Source organism: Squalius cephalus (assembly GCF_949319135.1).
Source record: "Squalius cephalus genome assembly, chromosome: 12".
Taxonomy (NCBI): Eukaryota; Metazoa; Chordata; class Actinopteri; order Cypriniformes; family Leuciscidae; genus Squalius; species Squalius cephalus.
Genome location: NC_137133.1, coordinates 2,383,397 through 2,401,542, shown reverse-complemented (window position 1 = coordinate 2,401,542; position 18,146 = coordinate 2,383,397). Strand labels below are relative to the sequence as shown.

General features: G+C 35.8%; 1 protein-coding gene across 5 annotated transcripts in view; it reads left to right on the top strand.

Annotated features, from left to right (window-relative positions):
* cdk19 (cyclin dependent kinase 19) overlaps positions 1–15,938 on the top strand; it is a 53,007-nt gene extending 37,069 nt beyond the window's left edge. For all 5 annotated transcript variants that reach the window (XM_079887587.1, XM_079887590.1, XM_079887589.1 and 2 more), the window contains 2 exons: positions 2,705–2,920; positions 10,326–15,938. In XM_079887587.1, coding sequence (XP_079743713.1) covers positions 2,705–2,920; positions 10,326–10,439 — 330 coding nt within the window. In that variant the 3' untranslated portion in view covers positions 10,440–15,938. The remainder of the gene's footprint in view (positions 1–2,704; positions 2,921–10,325) is intronic.
* The last annotated feature ends 2,208 nt before the right edge of the window (positions 15,939–18,146 follow it).

Here is an 18,146-nt window from a genome sequence, read left to right as displayed (position 1 = left end):
AGGTGAACATGTCTTTGTAGTCCAAGGTTGTGAAAAAGAATTGACGCATAAAACTAAGGGCCCCATTATACACTTGGTGCAAGTGTTTTTTGCTAGTTTCAGCCCGACGCAGTTTCCATTTTCACGTCCTGCGCCGCATTGTTTAAATAGCAAATGCATTTGTGCCCATCTGTTCGTTGGTCTATAAATGAGGTGTGTTCAGGCGCATTGTTGGTGCATTGCTGTTTTGAGGAACTGAAATAGACTGAGACATTGAACAATTGAAACCTGGTCTAAAGTCAATGGTGAAGTATTTTTATTTTATTTAAAGGGCGCATTAGTAATATGAGCCTATAGGCGGGTCCACAACGCACATACACTCTGCTTATTACACACATAGGAATGCACAGCAGCACACAAACATGCCAAATATTAAAAATAAAAGAATTACAATGTAAAAGATTATTATTGTGTAAAGATATGGTGGAATCCGGCTTGTCCTGTAGATGATCTGCTTGCGTGCTTTAACCTCGCCCACGAGAAGATCCGTTTGCGCTCTGGAGAAACGTTCAGTTTTTCCGCTTGCAAATTCCGTCATGTAAATAGCGAATCCGCCATGGCGCTTTTAAAGGGAATGGGAGATGAGACTCTGATTTATTGCTGAATAGGTTTATTACCTATTCCTGTTACGCCAAAACACACCCATTACTCATTAAGAGAATAGGGACAACCCTTTTAGACCATGATGCACTGGGAGTGCCGACCATTATTCCCATCGTTGAACTAGCAAAAGTGGATTTGGACACACCCTAAGTGCGCTTGGATCGGCCCTAACGCCTCCAGTACTGTTACTTCTTTTAAAGGTCAATTAAAATGTTTTTTGGCATTTCATTTGTGCAACAAAAACAGTTAGTGTAGGTATAAGCAGTTTTGACACTTTCTTTAGAAAAGTTGTTGTCAACCCTGCACAGGACATTGTGACCATGAGCAGGGCACTTTGGTCCTTCAGGGAGATTGTCTCTGTAAAAAGTGTGAACTACTTTAGATAAAAGCTTCTGCTGAAATGACTGCTTTCTTACCGTTTCTACAGCTAATTTCTAATGTTACTAATTCCAGTGGAACCAAGAGGGAAGCTGAGTGTAAGAAATGAGGGAGCAGCAGAGCAAGCTGCTCAGATAGCAGTGTTGTTAAGCTGTGCACTCGGGCAATGAAGGATGAAAGGTATCCAGGCAAAAGGCAAACAAATGCAAACAAACAAACACACGCAGCATAAAGCAACCGTATTTATTGAGCCAATATTTACTCTTACATTTAGTGACTTTAGCCAACTCATATAATGTTCATGTTTTTCTGTGTAGTACAATATCGGGATGGCTGTGGGTGTGTTTGACGAAATGAACCTCGCAAACACACGCAAACACACATCCATCATTACACTCAGAGACCTACAGAACTGGATTGGGTTCTTACCACACAAAGTCCCTTATTTACCAAAGGTTTGCATGTACAAAAAACATGCACACATGAAAGCACACGTAATGGTAGGCTACTTAAGGCTGCGTCTTTCATTCTATTGTGTCATTTTCTGTGTGTTTCCCCCACAAAACACAAGGCATTGTCATCGCATACCCTGTGCATTCCTGTCGGTATTCAATCATTTCCTGTGTTTTGTTCAGAAGTATATTTATATTTTAAGATAAAATCATAACTACGCTTTGACAGCCTCAAACCACGGCAGCGCAGCATGTCAATAAATGAAATGTTATCATATTTTCTATATAGAATCCTACATAGCCTACATGTGACTTGCTTGTGTCCATTGAGTAAGCAAATGGCCATTGATCTTACAGATTCAGTTGACTGATCACAGATCTGCATATCTTGGCTATTTTACAGCAACTCAACCAATTGGATTTTAGAGCAAGACATGTATGTTTTTTAATTAGTGGTTGACTCATATTGATTTTTATTTTTTTATTTTTTTTGCCTGTATCTTCTGGGTTTGGCTCTTTTAAAATGAACTATATGTGAAAACACCCTTATAGAGCGGGATGTTGGATCGACGATAATTTGATAGATTGTAAATATCACATAAATACCAACTTCATCAATGAAATGTCTATTTATTTTACATAATATTTAATAAATAAAATAATTTCAAAATCAATCCATTGTATATGTTGCAATTACATAGATTTATCAAAATAATTTATTCTATTTCTATTGTTACTAATAATATTTTATAATATTATCTGCATGTTTTAATCTAAATAAAATGGGAGGGTTCTCTTTTTAGTTGTTATGCATTTCTGTATTACTTTTTTTTGTTGTTGATGTAGCATTCCCTGGCACAAGACCTTTTCACATCTATATATTACTATATGTAAATGCTAAATTAATCCTGATAGTTTTTAAAAGAGATCTTGAGATAATTCACTTAAACCATTCATTTCTCTCTTCATGTATTCTGACACAGAACAATCAATGGTTGCAAAACTTGACAGTATCTAATGGGAAACAGTTCAGTATCTAATTTTTTTAGTTTATTGTCCACCCTGAAATAAAACTGTGAATACTGAACTGTGATCTTCTTGTTTAATGTGGTCATAGAAAAGTTTTGGTGTTTGATATTATGAAATAATAAAAAAGAATGTCCAGCTTTCAATGCTAAAAGAAAAATCAAAGATATCCTTCAAACCACAGTGATATTGTGTGTGTCCTCTAGAACCAGACGCAGCAGCACCAGCAGACGGCAGCGCAGACGCAGACACAAACACAGACACAGCAGGCTCCAACCCAGCAGAGCTCAGCGCAGACCAACGGCACATCAGGCACTGCAGGGGCCAACACGGGCTCCTCCCTACAGCACGGCCAGGACCAGGGGCCACCAAACAAAAAACCTCGCACCTCAGGAACCAGTGTTCTTCAAACAGACTACCAGGTAAGAGAAAGAGACGTCAGAGGTAGCAGAGGCGGTCATTTTCACGTCCTGTGCCATGTTTAAATAGAAAATGCATTCGCGCCCATGGGCGTGCTGGTCTGAAAACGAGGTGTGTTGAGGCACATTGTTGGCGCGTTGCTATTTTGAGGAACGGAAACAGACTGAGCCATTGACCAACTGAAACCTGCTCTAAAGTCAATGGCGCAATATTTTTTTTGTTATTTAAAGAGCGCGTTAGTAATGTGCGCCTATAGATGGGTCAACAACGCGCATACACTCTGCTTATTACACACACAGGGACTCCCAGCAGCACACAAACATGCCAAATATTAAAAATAAAAGGATTACAATGTAAAAGATTATTATTTTGTACATGAAGATATGGTAGAATCTGGCACTTTAACCTCACGCACAAGCAGATCCGTTTGCGCTCTGGAGTTCAGTCTTTCCGCTATCAAATTCCGCCCCATTACTCATTAAGAGAATAGAGACAACCCTTTTAGACCATGATGCGCTGGGCGAACCGACCATTTTTCTCATCGTTAAACTAGCAAAAGTGGATTCGGATGCGTATTAAGTGCACTTGCGCCCTGTGTTTTAGACCATGCGATCATTAAAATATGGCCCTTAGACTGCCATACCATAATAAAATTGCCAATGTTAAAACAAACTTTAACTTGGACAGTCTCCACAGATAGAACAGGCGTTGTTGGCCCTTTTTACAAACATTGAAATTAAAATTCAACTTATTATCAATCACACAGCCCAAATACTTTCCACAACCTCAACATCCTGCACGTTGATAGTTGTTCTCTTTAAAGTGATTTGATTACACCTGAAATCAATAAGCATGTCCTTCGTTTTAAACACATTTATCTACAGGAATCACACCACTGCACAAAATCATCTACAACAGGGCCATGGTCATTTTTGTCGGCACAGAGGAGGCTGACAATAGCTGAATCATCTGCTAATTTTAAGATAAATCTTTTATCATGCCTGGCAATCATCATTATATCAAATATACAGGAGTGGAGAAAGGACACATCCCTGTGGATGAGGACGACACCTCAGACAAACAACCACTCAACCTTACTCTCTTAATTTGATCAGTTGAAAAGTCAAGGATCCAACCAACAATGCTAAAATCAAGACCAAAGCTCAATATGAGGTCGTATCTTATTAAAAGCAGATGAGAAATCAACAAATAAAATCTAGCATGGGTCATGCTTGATTCCTTCCAAATGCTTAAGTACCGAATTAAACAAAGTGGCCGTGGCATCCTCTACAGTGTAAAAAACAAAAACAGCAGCTGTGGTTGCCACTATTTTACCGTAAAAAATATGGTAGCAACCTATTGTTTTACGGTACTAAAACCCTCACTTGGCCCAATATGCAAACTGAAGAGGATTGAAGGAATCTTCTACCTTTTATAAGAAGCTCTTTTTTTCAGCAATCTCTCAAAACTCTTCATTACTAAGGAAGTCAAGGCAACTGGCCTGAAATCATTTAGCACTACTGGGTGATTATTTTTAGCCACTGGAATGACTGTGGAGGTTTTCCATAATCTCTGCACCTTCTGTTTGAATGAGGAACAGTTGAAAGATATGATAAAAAAATAGATCCCAATTGCTAGGCAGAGGAAATGAGCAGCCGATCCTCTATATTATCAGGGCCCGGGTTTTTCCTGGCTTTAGAATGGTTAAACATATTAATTACATCCTGATCGGTCTATTTAGTCCAGTCATTTTAAGCCAAAATGGGGGTCAACCTTGAACAAACTGCAACAGAAGCAAACTCAACTGATTTTGTATCCTCAATATGTCCTGAGTAAGGAAAAAAAAAGTCCCGAAGAATCCCATTAGGGAAAAGTTTCGAAAAAGACCCAAATATATCCTATTCATACGCCTATTCATTCTTTTTCTCACATGAATAGGGTAAAAATCTTAACCTTTAGATATCATCATGAAAAATACTGAGTTGATTACTTACATCAAGACAAACAAAAAATGTATTACAAGTTTTTTGAAATTGTTTGTTAACATGGACGAACGGTGCATAATCTAATTACAGATGTGCTAATTTGCATAAATACCACAACAGATCTAAACACAGGGTATAGCCAGGTGAAAATGTCTTGTTGAATCTTGTTGACACATAACAGTAAAATACTTAATGTTAAGGTCTGAATGGAACCCATTTAGGATACCCATGAGCATTAATACATAGAGGCAGGAAGAAGTACTTTAAACCAGCCTTTATTAATTATTATTGCAGAGATGGGGTTTGGGGCTGGGTCCGTGGGACTGTTTCTGGGGATTCACTTTTTATTTTGCCTACCTTTTGTCTTCTGCATTCTCCTTACCATTGTCTCCTGTTCTTCCCTCAGACTCGTCCCCCAGAAACAGTCCCACGGACCCAGCCCCAAACCCAATCTCTTAAAAATTAATAAAGGCTGGTTTCTAAAGTATTTCTTCCTGCCTCTATGTATTAATGCTCATGGGTAGCCGTAATGGGTTCCGTTCAGACCTTAACATTAAGTATTTTACTGTTATATGTCAACAAGATTCAACAAGACATTTTCGCCTGGCTATACCCTGTGTTTAGATCTGTTGTGGTATTTATGCAAATTAGCACATACGTAATTAGATTATGCACCGTTTGTCCATGTTAACAAACAATTTCAAAAAACTTGTAATACATTTTTTGTTTGTCTTGATATAAGTAATCAACTCAGTAATTTTCATGGTGATATCTAAAGGTTAAAATTTTACCCTATTCACGTAAGAAAAAGAATGAATAGGCGTATGAATAGGCTATATTTGGGTCTTTTTTGAAACTTTCCCCTAATGGGATTCTTCTGGACTTTTTTTTCCTTACTCAGGACATATTGAGGATACAAACTCAGTTGAGTTTGCTTCTGTTGCAATTTGTTCAACCTTTTTTCATAAAATGACTGGACTAATTGCCAGATAAACTCCTTTTCTGCTCACAAATAATATTCCTAAAATCATGTGCATCAAACCTCACATAAAATTCATTAATCGCTTGCGCAAGCTAATAATCATCTCTGTACTCTTTCAATGACACCGTAGAATCTCTTTTAGGCTTTGTACCAACAATGGTTTTCAGGTCATCCCAGACTAAGCCCAAATTACTGTTTTGTTTTTTTAAACTCCCATTCTATCTTTTCTTTGTAGCGCAGCATTGCCTTAGTTATTTCCAAATTCACTTTCTTTTTTAATCAATTAATCTAAAAAATAAAAAAAAAGATTTCAAGCTGAAATTCATGCTGTCATTTTTTTTTAACAGTACCTTGAGTGATTTAGTTATCCATGGGTTGATGTTTGGATATACCGTTACAGACTTTTCAGGAGCATTGTTATCAACAAAGACAAGACACATAGTAGCTAACAACATCAGAGATCATCAATGTCAGCACAGGACTCTTTAAAAATGTCCCAGTCTTTACATTCATTACACCCTTGTGGGATTGAGATAGAATCTTCAGTCCAGTTCTTAAACTGTCTGGTTAAAGTTTTCCCCTCCGTAGGGCTGTGCGATACAGTGGGATAAGCTGGATACAGTTATGATCAGCCCCATGGGGGAAAAGGGAGAGTACATTTTGTCGGACCGATCAATGTAAAATCAAAAGTAATAAGCTTATGATCAGAGATAGGAATAGCCAGACCACAAATGGAAATATTATTCAAACCAGATCAGTGCTTAATTTCAGCCGGATCCTACCTGATCCTGTTCCGGAAAATGTCATATTTGGGATTTTTGAACCGCGGTATTTGTTTTTAAGCGATCCAGCATTAGCAAGTGGATTACATGGTGACAGTATGTGCACATGTATGAGACAGAGCGAGCACAGGTTTATGCAGATGTATTTGGTATTTTCTATTGGCCTTGAACATAAATATTTTTGACCAATCAGCTTTCTTAAGCTCAAAATCACTCTCATTGGTTGGTGCTTACTGCTTTTTGTTTTGCGCGCAGTGAGCAGCTGAAAGTTTGTCGTGACGAATACCCGACAAATTATTTTAGTAAAAATTAGGGCTGTCAAAAGATTAATCGCGATTAATCGCATCCAAAATAAAAGTTTGTGTTTACATAATATATGTGTGTGTATGTGTATAATTATTTTGTATATATAAATACACACACTTGCATGTATATATTTAAGAAATATTTGCATACATATACTGTATATATATTTATATAGTTTATATTGTATATAAATATATTTTTTTTATATATAAATAACACATTTTTCTTAAATATATACATGCATGTGTGTGTATTTATATATACACATTTAATTATACACAGTACACACACATTTATTATTAAAAACAAACTTTTATTTTGGATGCGATTAATCGCGATTAATCTTTTGACAGCCCTAGTAAAAATATGTTAATATCGGCAAAATGTTAAAAAGACAGTCAAGGATATTTTCATTATTCATATCCGCGAGTGAAGCTGATAGTGTTACTGATAAAAAGAGATCCCAAGAAAACTGAACTGCTCCCCTGGACAACTCTAATACTAATCAGGATAGCAGGAGACACAAGCAACGGGAGTTAGAGCAGAAATCAATGTGAAGAAAGAGGCAAGACGTCATCGGTGAGAGAATATCGCTGATCAACTGAATGATATTTGGCCATTCACAAATATCTTTACAAACAGAATAGCCTTAAATAATACAGTTCCTCTGTCTTTCCACACAGGCACTCAACTCTCTCAGACACACTGCTGAAAGCACTGCACATGTGCCCTAGCACAACCTAGCGTCCAACCAGTCATAATAACAGTATAATCATTTTAAACGGATACCATTCTGGTGTGAACATTAGAAAATTGTGACTCTAAAACTGACTAAACTAATAACATATAAATACTGTACTTTTTTCATTTTTATTAAAACATTGAGTAATCATTCATAATGCGAGCTGGAAAAAGTAAGTGGATTTAGAAATGATGTTTGACAGACACTTGTAATCCGGAGTTACAGTAGTCTACGCTGAACAACAGACGAACTCTTGCTCTCTTAAAGGGGTCATATGATGCTATTTTAAAAGTTCATTATTTTGATTATTGGGTGTAATAGAATAAGTTAACATGCTTTATTTAAAACACATTATTTTTCACATACTGTACATTATTGGAGCTCCTCTATTCCCAGCTAATTTCTGCAAAGTCCCTCCTTCTGTTCAGGAACAACTTTATAAATAAATCTTAACCTCTGAAAGCAAATGGGGTTTTGCTTTCGCATCAAAACACAGTGTCCCTACTAAATTACGACAACTTTACAATTCACTAAAGCCTCATATTCTTTACGTATGCCTTTGGGTGGGAATTATGCCAATATTTCACATTGTGATGTAGATGTTCGAGGAAGTAATATCTGGACTTCGATCGAGGCATTTTAGGCAGGTCTGGATCAATGTTCTCTGATAGATAGAATAAATCACTTTGTGGGAGACTATGAGCTTTGTAACTTTGCAGATCACAAATAGATACATTACACACTAAAGGAAAAGAAAAACATTAAAAAGCATCATATGACCCCTTTAAGAGAGTGAATCCAGCAACAAGAGAATGATTAGTTCACCCGAAAATGAAAATTCTGTCAGTAATTACTCTCCCTCATGTCGTTCAAACCCCGTAAGACCTTCGTTCATCTTCGGAACACAAATTAAGATATGTTTGATGAAATCTGAGAGCTGGATCACTCCTCCATAGGCTGCAAGGTCATTTCATTCTGCCGGTCCAGAAGAGTTAGTAAAAACATTGTTAAAATAGTCCAAGTGACTACAGTGACTCAACCTTAAGTTTATCAAGTGACGAGAATACTTTTTGTGTGCAATAAAAACCCAAAAATAACGACTTATTTTTGAAAAAAAAAGCCAAAAAAAAAAGCCAAAAAAAAAAAACATAAACAAAATACCTCTAACTACAGGGACCCAATCTACACTTCCCTTAAGGAAAGAGAAAGGAAAGAAACAACAAAATAGTTCCCTGACTCCCTCTCTACTTTAAACAGGAGAAAAGCATTACAAAAATAAAGGCACCCACTCCCTAGAACTTCCAAGTTTGGTCTATATACAACATTTACAAGAGAAACATCAGATAAGCAGTTTATCATTTGGGTTCAGCAACAAAAAGTGTCATCTACGTAACCACAAGTACTATGCTGTCTCCCAGAGTGCATTGCGGCAATAAAAAATTATGAATTCGCTTTGTTTTACTTTTTCTGGCTTTTATTTGCCACTTTATCATCTTGGGCTTTCTGAGTACAGGAACCAAATAATAATATTTATTTATTTATTTATATAGCTGCTTTTCAACACCCAAGGTTGCTTTACGAAGATAGGTTAAGGTACAGAAGCAAATAAACATCGAAGCACAATACACACACCAAGGGCAGAAAGTAATTTACAGAGGTCGATTGCAAAGTTAGGTTAAAGATTCAAACAAAGAGGGATTCAAACAAATAACATATCCATAACAAGGTACAATTTCCAGACCGAGAGCTGAAGTGTAATATTCAGAGAAAGAGTTTTAAAGAGGTTTTTGAAGGAGAGAAGGGTGGATGCTTGACGAATGTCTTGAGGAAGAGCATTTCAGAAATAGTACAGATTGTTAGTTGTTGTTTTTTTATGATCAAGTTCAACAAATTGTTGTATATGTAGTCAACAATTTTGTTTTAACATTAATTAGGTTTTACAGTGTACATAAAAATATGCAATAGGGGTGTAACAATATATCATGTCACAATATATCACGATACAAAAATGCATCAATATGTATTGTGGATAGTGACAGTATGTATTGTATATAATTTACCTAAATGAAAAATACAAGTTTACAGAGTTTTAGTGTCAGTACTACATTAAACTACTATATATAATGTTGAATATAATGTGTAATAAGGCAATGGGGGAATATTTGTGAGTCCTGATAAGGCCAAATGTCTGATGTTACCAATAAAAAGTGTCCAACATTATTTTAAATGTATCTAGTCAGTGAAAGAGTGCAAACATATTCGTCTAAAATAATTCTGTATTTTCAGCTTCAGAATCATGAATATTTTTATTCTGGCGTCTCCATTTCTTTTACACCCCCAATGTAATACCAAATTTAGCATTTTAATCAACAGTAAATTTTTTGTTAACCTTTTATCATATGTCTTGGAGTATCGCAATAATATGGTATCGTGAGTTCAGTGTGGTGATATGTATCGAATCGTGACAGAAGGGGATCGTTACACCCCTAATATGCAATAAATAAACAAGACCCATAAGATTACAGTTCGCTACAGACAACAGTTAAATCATGCTGAATGCTTAATTTTTTATAATAATTTAACTTTTTTTCTCACTTTCTTTCATTACAGCACTCCAGTTCTCGGCTTGGTTACCAGAGCAATGTCCAAGGCTCCACCCAGTCGCAAAGCACTATGGGATATTCGTCCTCATCTCAGCACTCTCATCAGTCTCATCGATACTGAGACTCAAAACCATACATAAGCACTTCAAAGAAACATTAACCACGAGCATAAAACCAGGCAAGTCTGTGTTGTCGAAGAAAAGTCGGGGTTTGTCCCAATATAAACATAAAACCCAATTTTTTTCCAAATCAAAGCCGCCTGCCATCCTACAATTCTCAACAAATGCCACTCCAATCAAAGCACAACTTAGCAATCCCTTCCCCTCAAACACCTCTGAAGAACCAGATCCATAATCAACAATCAACATTGAACATTTGCCTCAATATCTCAACAGTATTTCAATACATTTCAAAAGTTTACCAGCTCCAACACCAACTATACCATCATCTGCTGACTGTTTAGCATTTTCACACTCTCAAAATGATCAGCCAAATGCTATTCAGGTCGTAGTTACAGAAAGAAGTGACACAAGGCTTGTTACAATGGCTTTTTAACGGTGGTGTCCCACTGGCAGACTCTCAAGGGTGTCACATCTACCAAATCTCAGCCTCTTCTGGTGTTCCAGTGAAAAGTAATATGTCCATCCTCACTGAATGTGAAACTTCTGCATGACATGACAGAGATATTTCATGTTTGAAGTAGAGTTATGATTTTGGACCAGTAAGTATGTTGGACTACCCATCGCAACGTCCTGTCACGGTTGTGCTGGTTAGGACAAAATCTCAGATTAACTTGGATCAGACAGGAAGTAAACTACATCTGAGGTTGCGGCATGGTGTTAGGATACAATTCCTGGGATTATTTTACCCTGTAAATGTATGTGATGGTGTATCTGTCCCTTTGGGACTGATATGTGTGCTTGCAACGGAAAATTGGCTCGTGGGTTGATTCTACCACCCATTAGTGTTGATTTATCATCTCAAGCCTTTCTGAGACGCCCCCATATGACACACCTATATCAAATAGAGACATTTACGGTATATAAGCAATTGTACATAGGAACTGAAATCCCCGTTTATCTTTCTCCTTCTCCTGTCTCCTAGTAAAGCGAGCTGCCTGCATGTACAGACAGTAGAGCAGAGACTGGATTTGTGTAAAATATGTGTGTATATTATAAAGACTGAAGAAGAAAGAGCACTTATTGAAAGAAATGAAACCCAGCATGACTCTGTGTGAGTGGAGAACATCTCTCAGCTACCGTGCACCACTGCATTACTACACACATCTTCTTTTGTTGTGTAAGAGAGTTTGTTTCTTTTTTTTTTCTTCAAAAATACACTATAAAAATAACATCAGCTATCAAAGAACAAGGACATGGTGTACTCTCTCTTTTTTGCAGAAGAACATGTTTTATGATTTTGGTCAGGACTAAAATCCCTAAATCTGTGTGTGTGTGTGTGTGTGTGTGTGTGTGTGTGTGTGTGTGTGTGTGTGTGTGTGTGTGTGTGTGTGTGTGTGTGTGTGTGTGTGTGTGCGCGTGTGTGTGAGAATTTGCATGTGATTGACTTTCATGTGTGTCTCATCTGGGGCAGCTAGCAGTTGAACTGCTTCTGTGACTTATTTTGTCTCCTGTTTGTTTAGTGTTTTATATGCTTTTATAATCTGATTATTGTTGGGTTTTGTTTTTTGAAGTGCAGTTATTTTTGTGTTATTTGAGCTCAGTATGTGGACTGGAAGTTTTTTTTTTTTTCATTAAGAAAAAGTTCATTAAAAGTTGGATGTCTCATCAGGCAAAGATGAGGCTTCAGCTGTATATCTTACAGGTCCTTCCAAGCTGTCTTTGAAACACTGAAATATTGTGGTGTGTTAGACAAGCTGCAAGTCATTTCTGTTGCACAATTAAGCGGCAACATGGGGAAAATACGAGCTTAAACGGGATTCTGAGGAAATCTTGAATCAGAGTCTTTAGACTATCTCTTGTTATAAGCTTTATGAAAGTGAGTCAGTTTAAAAGACCCTGAAGGATAATGTTACCCAAGTGTATTGTAGTCACCCACACAAATTGTTGTGACTTAGACTGACAATTGATTTCAATCAAACTGTTCGTAGAAGAATGTAGCTAATGGTCAGTTGCTGCCATCATACTCCTGAGTCTCTCTTCTGTCCCAATTTAATTTTTGTGCATTCTTTTTTTTATTTTTTTTATATACTTTGTATTTCTTGTGAAAGTGATCAAAATCAAATGCCCCCCCACCACTATTTTCCACCCTCTCTTCTGGGTTTCTTCATACATCAAAGTGAAGTGTACATAGGGTACTTTTCTTTATGAGGATGTGACATACAAAGTATACATATTTCTGATTCTGCACTCTTCTGACTGTATGTGTTTATCACATTTTCTGATATTTATAAGTCTCAAACTAGGAGAAACAGAGGCTGGATTTTTTTTATGTCCAGCCACCATTGTCTGAAATAATGATGGAATAACATTAGTTTCATATGATGTTTTTTATTTCATCAAAGATTTTCATCATAAGATGATCTATTGTACAGTATAGTTGGTGCATATCATATTTGGTGTCATATCTTCAGTTTAATTTTTCTGCTTTCTTCCTGGACATTTCCTTTGTTTTATTACAGTTTCCCCATATTTTGAGCAAAATAAATAATGACAAACATATTGTTTCTGTAGATTGTGACATTTACATGTGAAATTACAGTAAATAACATTTTATTTTTTCAATGAGAAACCTTTAACATCATAAGACTGACATGAAGGTCATGAGAATTTATGTTGGGTCATAATTTTGTCATGTTATGTTGAAATATGATTTTCAGTTTTATCGGCTACAACATTTTTAGTTACATTACACTATTAAGTATATATTTTGAGCACCTAGCCCGAACCCTAGTTCTAAACTTAACCATTTATCAATATACTACAATGTAAAAACATTATAAAACATGTAACAGGCACAAATTACAAATACTCCAACAAAGTCTTCCAACCCCAAAGTTTTGTATGAGGAAAATACCTAAATTCGATCATCTTCCCCACCCAATTTAATGCTCAAACCCTGCATGCATGCAAAAATGACACTAAATGCGAAATGAGAATGAGTTGAATGTGGGCAACAGAAAATGGACATTTACAGTGACAGCAAAACACCTTTTCTTTGTCATATGGGCGTCTCTCTAGCTTACCTAGCTAGCTATCTTGGGTCTATCCTGGATAAATCGGGATGCCTGGGAAGGCCTGGTCTGGCTTCCACTATGCATGGGAAACAAACTTTACATGCCCCTGCTATAAAAACACGCTTCAACCAGCCTAATCTGATTTTCTGGTATTAGCTGCTGTTAGACAGTCTCCCAGCCTGGCTAAACTGGCTGATTTATGATGTTTTTCAGTAAGGAGTTCTATGCAAAAAAAAAAAAAAAGAAAGAAAAGAAAATCTTACAGAAAAGACCAACATTTTCACAAAACTTCACAATTTATTTTATAACCTACAATTGTACTATTGAATCACTGAAGGTAATCATGTTATACAGTCATTTGGGTAGATGTTTACCCAATGTACCCATATGTAACTTAATATATGACAAATTAGCATTGTCACTAAATGTCCTCATTCTTTCCTGCTGTAAAAGACTGCACTGTGGGAATATACAGTCTGTGTGTGTATATATATATATACAAACAATGCAGTCCAGAATGCAACAGTGTTGATTGGCAGATATTTTCCTGCATGCTTAGTGATGAGTAGGGATTTTTAGGCCAAACTCATGGTCTGATTCAGTTTTGGGTGGCTATTGGCACTAAGTTTATAAACCTAAAGTAACCGGAATAGGTTTGCCTACATATATTGATTTGTCTATAAAAAAATAAAAAAAAATTCCATGTAGCATGTTGTATTGGTTAAAGCATTCAGGTTTTGCTTCAGGATGCATATTTTACAGTAGACATCAAATATGGAAAATGCCCTTATTTTACGATATGGTTAGTTGTATCTGCCATTGTTTTTCCCCCCCGCTGTTCCACAACTCTGTCATAAGAGACCCATTTGTGGGTCATGACGCCCCACTTGAGAACACACTGGTTTAGAGATTTGGCTCTAGCATCTGGTGAGCCAGTTCTTTGCACTTTCTACCGGTCAAGTCTCTGTTTGAGCAGCCCAGTAGTTCACGGCAGCCTGTTGAGTGTCTTCTACATCTAATTACAAGTTGCTTACATTTTGTATATTATGGTGTTTTAGAAATAAGGGTGTTTATCTATCTCTCCTTGTAACCTTTATACTGAAAAATCTCAGCTCATGGATTTTTTTCCCTTTCTTTTTCAATTAATTTTTATTGTCTTCTGCAGAATGTCTTTCTGTCTTTTTAATACCGTTTTTGGTAACCATGGTGTTATTTTCAATACAACTGTTTTGTGATTGGATTTATGATTGGTATACAAGGCAGAAATCAGCTTGATTCTCTACAGTCATGATCTGACTAGCTTGAAGGAGATGCCCATATATTATTGTCCTATTTATAATTCTTACTAATGTTTATGCTTTCTGAAACGGGCTTCAATGAATGTTTTTAAAATGAGTTTTATATGTACAGCATTTAAAATAATTGCCATGTTATAATATGTTGCACTGTAATTACGGAATTATTTAGTGGTAAATGTAAAGTATTCCTTATGAATATGATGTTTGGTTTTTATTGTTGTATTTTTTAGACACTATAACATATGGCTTTAATGATATAATAATAAGCAAGCAAATACACTTATATATGTATTTACATGATAGAGACCTCTATGTTTAGACATTTGTCCTCTGATGGAACATTTGCATGTGTTTATTAATATTTTTATTCCAAACCTTAAACTATTTAATTTTTCCACATATTCATCCTGTTGGCTTGCTTTTCACAATGCCTCCCCATGAATTCTTGCTCCCTTTGCAGGTATTTTTTTAAAGATTGGATTGGAGCAGTCACTGAAATATACCTGTAATATATTATAGATGTTTCCTTCTAAAATATTTAGATGCAGTAGCACTTTATTACCAGTTACATTACACAGTCATTACGCATGCATTCTGATTATGAGTTATCAAATATCTCTGATTATTGTCAATGTGAATGCAGAGAAATTTTAATAACTTTATAAAGTCCAATAGAACAAGGCCCATAGAATCAACAACATCTGATTATGTGGAATTTTTAGCCAACATGATGATATTGTTTTTTTAGGCAACAGCTCTCTCTCTCTCTCTCTCTCGCTCTCTCTCTCTCTCTCTCTCTCTCTCTCTCTCTCTCTCTCTCTCTCTCTCTCTCTCTCTCTCTCTCTCTCTCTCTCTCTCTCTCTCTCTCTCTCTCTCTCTCTCTCTCTCTCTCTCTCTCTCTCTCTCTTATCCACCCGTTTTAGAGACACTATTATATTATGTCCTTTCAGACAGTCATCTGTCCCTGGTGTTACAGGCTGACTAATTACAATAGTTGACAGTGTAAATCAAATACTTGCAAATTACATAACATGGCCTTTTTAGACATAGGAGACTATCTCACATTGACTCCCTTGTATGCGTATGTGCAAAAATGTAGACAACACATTCTTACTTTCTGTTTTTTCAAGTTATTTCAGTGTACAAATGACTGTTATATGAGAAAATATGCATATTTATTTTATATTCTATATTGTAATAAAATCCCTTTGCTTCATGTAAGTTTTCTGGTTTATTCACAACTTTATAAGTTTATTTTACACAAATATATGATGTGCTGTGTGTATGAAATTGTCAGGTTCACACTCAGCTGGTCATCAAAGAATCATGTTTTTACAGCATAATACTTTCCAAAATGCATTGCAATTTATAGTATTTTGGAAAAGAATACATATAAATCTCTATTAAAATTGGCCTGTCTTTGTTTTTACTTCAGCCAGATAATATCCTTGTTTTGCTTTGCATACATGATTGATAGGGCACATTACAACAATGTAGTATGTTACAATTCCAAATGTTTATTGTACATATACAGACAAAAAAAAAAAAAAAAAATCCTTCCTTCATTAAAAGCCTAATAGAATGAGCTGACGAGTGACAAAATAGCTACAAACTTGATGTGGTTAAAGCAATCCTATGACCAAGGTGAGAAAACCAGAAAACTATTGGTGTGGAGAATAAAATGATACAAACTATCAGAACTTTCAACTCTGTTTAGCTAAATAATGGACAAACCTTGACTGATCCAATGGAAATTATACTATGAAAATGTATATCCTTCTGAATGCTTGGATGCTTCAGCTTCAGAAGATACAAAACTTAATCTGGAAAACAGCATAAGTATTGAAGAATTGATGGAAGTGGTACAAAGTATGAACAGTGGATAAGCTCCTGGGCCTGATGGCTTGCTGGTTCTGATAGTTTGTATCTTTTTATCCTCCACACCAATAGTTTTCTGGTTTTCTCACCTTGGTCGGAGGATTGCTTTAACCACATCAAGTTTGAAGCTATTTTGTCACTCGTCAGCTCATTCTATTAGGCTTTTAATGAAGGAAGCATTTTTTGTTGTTGTCGTTTCTCTGTTTGTTTATGTACAATAAACATTTGGAATTGTAACATACTACATAGAGATTTATAAAACATGTTCTAAGACATTGCTGCCTCATCTTCTGGAAAAGTTGAATGAATCTTATGAATAATTTGAAAAAATACTGACCTTTTAAGTATATTTACTTAAGCTTACTTAAGCTAAACCCGGGCAAATCCCCAATGGACAGGGCATCTTCCCACATAGCAAGCGATCTTGGCCCGAATGTGTCCTCATGCTGGCACTGCTGGCCTCCTGTCGGCAATGGCATGCATCCTGTCAGCCGGAGCTGGGCCATGTGTGGCAATGATGGCACAGCATGGATCACGGCAAACATCATGAGCGCAGATTGCTGGTGGGAGGAGTGTGGCCCAGATCAGTCCAGCACTGAAAAAAGGTTTTCATTAATCCAATTAAAAATTTTACACTGAAAAAATATTTTCATTCATCCAATTAAAAATAAAAAAATAGGGTTATGGTTCACATCTATATTTTATAACTTGAGCCAATGAAAAATAGACAATATTTTCTCTGTCTATGAAAACTATTTTATAAAACCTGGCACAAGGTATATTTTTCTTGTTGAATAAAGTCAATTAATTGAAATTCTATTTTTGACCTAAACAAAAAGATATATAGATTTAATCAAAACAAAAAATATAATTTAAGAAATAATATGTATTAGAAATTATTTGTTTTCTCCAATCAAATAGATATAGATTTAATTATCTATATGTTTTAAACAAACAAAAAGATATGAATTTAATAAAACATGTTTCCCATTAAGAAACATTACTTTATATTTAATCTCATCCAGAATCTAATTTTAAAAAAAGACATCAATATTTGTAATTACATTGATATTTATTAAGTGTCAGATTTTTTACTTCTTAGAGATGGCAAACATTGACCTTAGAAAACAACCCAGATAGCAAGCCACCATCGAAACAATGCTGAATCATTGTCAATGTGTCAATGTTAACTGCATTGAATCAACATAAATCTTTTTTTTTTTTTTTTTTTTTTCATCCAAAAATCAAAAGTAATGGAATTTAATCAATGTTACAATGTGATGTCAGACGCTAAAAGGTAAACTTTTATTATAGGCCTGCAACATCATGCCCAATCATGCCCACAAATATTGAACAGACTGTCCATTAGAGAGAAGCATAAGCATGCAGTAGAGAATATAGCGCTACGGGATTCAACCGCAAAAATAAGTAAATAAATGGTCTACCTTTCTTTGCT